Below are 4,191 nucleotides of genomic sequence, written 5' to 3'. Positions count from 1 at the left end.
GCAGGGGGTTTCCACCTGGGAATGGGGGCTCGGCCGGGGGTCCCACTGCTGGACTAAAAGCCCTTCCCTTAGGGGAATGGGATGGGCAGGTGGGTGGCAGCGCCCTGCCTGGCACAGCCCCCTGCCCGGCCGAGCCCCCCAACACAGCGGGGATGGAGCCAGACCGACGCCAGAACCATTCATCACCCACCTCTCCTGGCACAAAGATTAAACCGGGGGGACAGCACCCCCACCAGCTCCCGGGGGCCCTCGCACCGAGGTCTGGAACCCCGCTTCTACCGCAATTCCACCCCTAAAACTGCTCCCCCGGTGGGTGGAGGGGGTGTGACCACCCGCTATCCCCACGGCGACTCGGGGGCACCGGGGCTCCCGCATCGATCCCCGCTCACACACCTTCTCGAACCTTCCCTCCGCCGCCACGCGTGGGAACACCGGGGGGGCACGGACACGAGGGGAGAGAGGGGGGTACGGAGGGGCACCGCGGCAGCTCGGAGCACCCCCGGAGCCCGCCCCGAGCCCCCCGGGGCCGCGCTCGGGGCTCCGGTGCCCGGGACCCGCCACCACTAGATGGTGCTGAGACCCCGCGGCCCCGGCCGGACCCCCCCACGGGAGGGACGAGACGAGACCAGAGCGTGGGTACAACCAAGAGCCGTTTATTAACAAAATCAGACTTACCGGGGCTCGTCCGCCCGCCCGGGGCCGCCGGTCCTGCCGCTGCGCCCGCCGCTCCTCGAGCCCCACCCCGGGCTGGGTGGGGGGACACGCGGGGTCCTGCAGCCCCACGGCGGGGCACGGCCGTGGGGGGAGCACGGCTTGAGGTGGGGGGCAACCATCGCCCAGCCGGCATCCACAGATTCACACCCCCCCCCAAGGTCCCGGACACAGCGCAAAAAGAAAAAAAAAAAAAAAAAAAGGAATTTTTTTTTAAAAAAAGAACCAAACATTTAAAAAGGAAAAAAAAATATTAAAACGGAAAAAGGAAAAAATTAAAAAAGGAAAAATCGCAAAAAAAAGAAAATTACATCTGCAAATTACAAACGCAGAGAACAGAATCCCCGAGCGATAAACGTGGAGGGGGAGGAGGAAAACGCTTTTTTTTTTTTTTTTTTTTTTTTGCTTTTCCATGTGTGGCAGGAGTCATGCAAGAATTTCTCAGGGGGGAAATTAAGAAGGGGAAGGAAAAAAAAATTAAAAATTCAAAAGAAACAAGAAAGGGGGGGAAAAAAAAAATCAAAGCCAGCCCCACACCTGCAAAGTAACGAAGGGTTGTTTGTTTGTTTTTTTCTTTCTTTTCTCTCTTTTTTTTTTTCGGGGTGGGTTTTTTTTTGTTGGATTTTTTTTTTTCTTTTTTTTGGACACAGACTTTTGCATACCATTGATTCATTGGTGTATAATGCACTTATATTCCCAGCTTTAAGCTAACATACAGTAATAAATACAGAGTCCAAGGAGGGCGCGGGGGGCTGGGGCTCGGGAGCCGCGGGGTTACTGATATCCCAGTGCGGAAGCTGACGTGAGTCTTTGGCCGTAGAGCGCGTACGGGGAGTAGTAAGGTCCGGCGGCCGGCAAGGAGGGCACGGGCAGGGCGCCGGCCGTGGGCAAGTGGCTCTTGCCGTAGGGGTGGTACCTGTTTAGTCCCAAAGTGTGTGGGCTCCTCAAGGAGAGCGAGGCGGGCAACGTGTTGGGGCTCCCGGGGGCGGCGGGCGGGAGGTGGAGGTGGCAGGAGGCCGCGGAGCCCAGCCCGGAGGTAGGGTAACCCGCCAAGAGTTTCTCGGCCCCCGGCAGGGCCGTGTGGGTCCGTAGGTGGGTGAGCAGCTCCTCCGAGGTGGCAAACCTCTTGTCGCAGGGTCCGCTGGCAGACACCCAGTTGCATATGTGGGGCAGGGGGTCGTTCTGCAGCATGAAGCCGTAGGTGTAGAGGGGGTGGCCGGGCAGGCTGGGGGTGCCGCTGGAGGAGAGCGTGGTGTGCACCGAGTGCAGGGGGTGCGTGGGGTACACCAAGGGGTATCCGCTCTTCAGGCTGCCGGGGTCGTGCACGCAGCTGGAGCAGTTGCTGGAGCCCAGGTGCGAGGCGCTGTGGTAGCTCAGGCAATACGGGTCCCGGCATAATCCCTGCATGAAGGAGGGCGGCGAGGCCCCGGTGAGCGGGCTGGAGCTGGGCGGCTTGCCCGGCAGCCCCAGCGCCCCCGGCAGCTGGCTGCCCACCAGTCCCGGCTTGGTGGGGTCCAGCCCGGGCACGAACTGGGACGGGTAGCCGGCGTAGGCGCCGACGATGGAGCCGTGGTAGCCGATGCTGGAGGGCGGCAGCGGGAAGACGGAGTGGCCCGGCTTGTAGGGCGACACCGGGGCCACATGGCCGGCGGGCGGCAGGGCGGGGGGCTCCGACTTGCGGCCCGAGGGGGGCTCGCCGTGCGCCCCGGGCTCCACCGCCCCGCGCCCCAGCCCCCCGCCCGTCCCCTCGGGGCTGGGCTTGCCTCCCTCGGGCTCCTTCTTCTCCTCGGTGCCCTTGGGGTCGGGGTGCTGCGGCGAGGCCCCGCGGGAGCCGCCGGGCGAGGCGGCGGCGTGCGGGGGGAACGGCGGGCACGCTGCGCTGGGCACCCGAAAGCCGGCCTTGTCCGCGCCGCCGCCGTCCTTGCGCGGCTCCGCGCCGCCCTTCGAGTAGGGCTTGAAGCTGGACTTGTCCTCGGCGGGCGCGTCCCCGCTGCCCGGCGGCTTCAGCGCGGCGGGGCGGGCGGTGGGCTCCTTCTCGGCGGCGGGCGCGGCGGCGGCCACGGCGTTCAGCTTGGAGGAGGGCGGCGGGTCGGGCTTCCCGATCTGCGAGCAGGTCTGGGCCAGCAGCGCCAGCGGGCTCTTCTTGGCGTCCAGCTGCGGGCGGAGCGGAGCCGGTCAGGGGGGGACCCCGACGGCGCCCCCGCATCGGCCTCACCCCCACCCCAAAACCCCGGGGCCGGGCCCGGCGCCGAGCCAGGGCGCGGGGATGGGGGACGGGAGGGGACGCGCCCGGCCGGGGAGAAGGATCGGGTGGGGAAGTGGTGGGGGAGCGAAGCTGCGGCTGCGGCGGCGGGGAGGGAAGGAGCAGGGGCCGCCGGGCAGGGCAGAGTCCGGCCGGAGAACCGAAAGAGCCGAGCCGGGAGAGCCGGGCTGCGAAGAGCCCGGCCGGGAGAACCGAGAGCGCCGAGCCGGGAGCGCCGGCCGGGAAAAAGCCCGGCCGGGAGAACCGGGAGCGCCGGGCGGGGGAGAGCCAGGGTCCGAGCCGCGGTCGGGGGCGGCGGGCACTGACCTCGATGGGGCTGACGGGCGTGGAGGAGAGCGGCTGGAGGTACTCGGGGTGCAGGAGGTGGCCGCCGTGGGCGCTGAGCATCTTCAGGACGCGGATGGGCAGCCGGCTGGCCTGGCGCAGCGGGTCGGCGGGGGGCGGCCGGGGCGACGGGGCGGCCGCGGCTCCGCGGCTCGGCGGGGTCCTCGGCCGGGGCCCGCCGGGAGCGCCGCTCATTTGGGCGGGGAGGGGGATGCCCGGGCTCCGCGGGGGCCGGGCCGGGCCGGGCGGGCGGCGGAGCGGCGGCGGCGGCGGCCCCGGCGAGACGAAGCCCTTCCCCGGCCCCACCGACACGTCAAATAGCCCCGATGGCGGCCGCGCTCCGAGGGGGCCGGCGCCGCGCACCAATCCGCGCCCGGCCGGGCCCCCGGGGCGGGGAGAGCCGCCGGTGGGGGGGGCGAGCCGCCGCCGCTCCGCCGCCACCGCCCCGCGCCGCCGCGCGGGGGAGAACCGCGGCACCGGCCCGAGCGCAGCCCCGCCGCTGCGGGGCTCGGGGGGCACGGCACGGCACGGCACGGATGGCACGGCATGGCACGGCACGGCATGGCATGGCATGGCACAGCACTGCTGGCACGGAATGGCATGGCATGGCACGGCATGGCACGGCATAGCATGGCACTGATGGCACGGCATGGCATGGCATGGCACGGCACACTGCTGGCACAGCTTAGCATGGCATGGCATGGCACTGCTGGTACAGCTTGGCATGGCATGGCACGGCACTGATGGCACGGAATGGCATGGCATGGCACGGCACTGCTGGCACAGCATAGCATGGCATGGCATGGCACGGTACTGCTGGCACAGCTTGGCATGGCATGGCACTGCTGGCACAGCATAGCATGGCATGGCATGGCACTGCTGGCACAACTTGG

General features: G+C 68.3%; 1 protein-coding gene across 1 annotated transcript; it reads right to left on the bottom strand.

Annotated features, from left to right (window-relative positions):
- Positions 1-637: 637 nt before the first annotated feature.
- Positions 638-3,493, bottom strand: ZNF703 (zinc finger protein 703). The gene is made up of 2 exons (XM_050325934.1): positions 3,281-3,493; positions 638-2,865 (listed from the first exon to the last, which is right to left on the bottom strand). The coding sequence occupies exons 1-2, from the start codon at positions 3,491-3,493 to the stop codon at positions 1,486-1,488; spliced, it is 1,593 nt and encodes a 530-aa protein (XP_050181891.1). The 3' UTR covers positions 638-1,485.
- Between the last annotated feature and the right edge of the window lie 698 nt (positions 3,494-4,191).

Source organism: Myiozetetes cayanensis, unplaced genomic scaffold (genome assembly GCF_022539395.1).
Source record: "Myiozetetes cayanensis isolate MyiCay16 unplaced genomic scaffold, myiCay2020 scf30, whole genome shotgun sequence".
NCBI classification, from domain to species: domain Eukaryota; kingdom Metazoa; phylum Chordata; class Aves; order Passeriformes; family Tyrannidae; genus Myiozetetes; species Myiozetetes cayanensis.
Note: the sequence above shows the minus strand (reverse complement) of the source record. Positions and strands in the feature narration are given on the sequence as shown.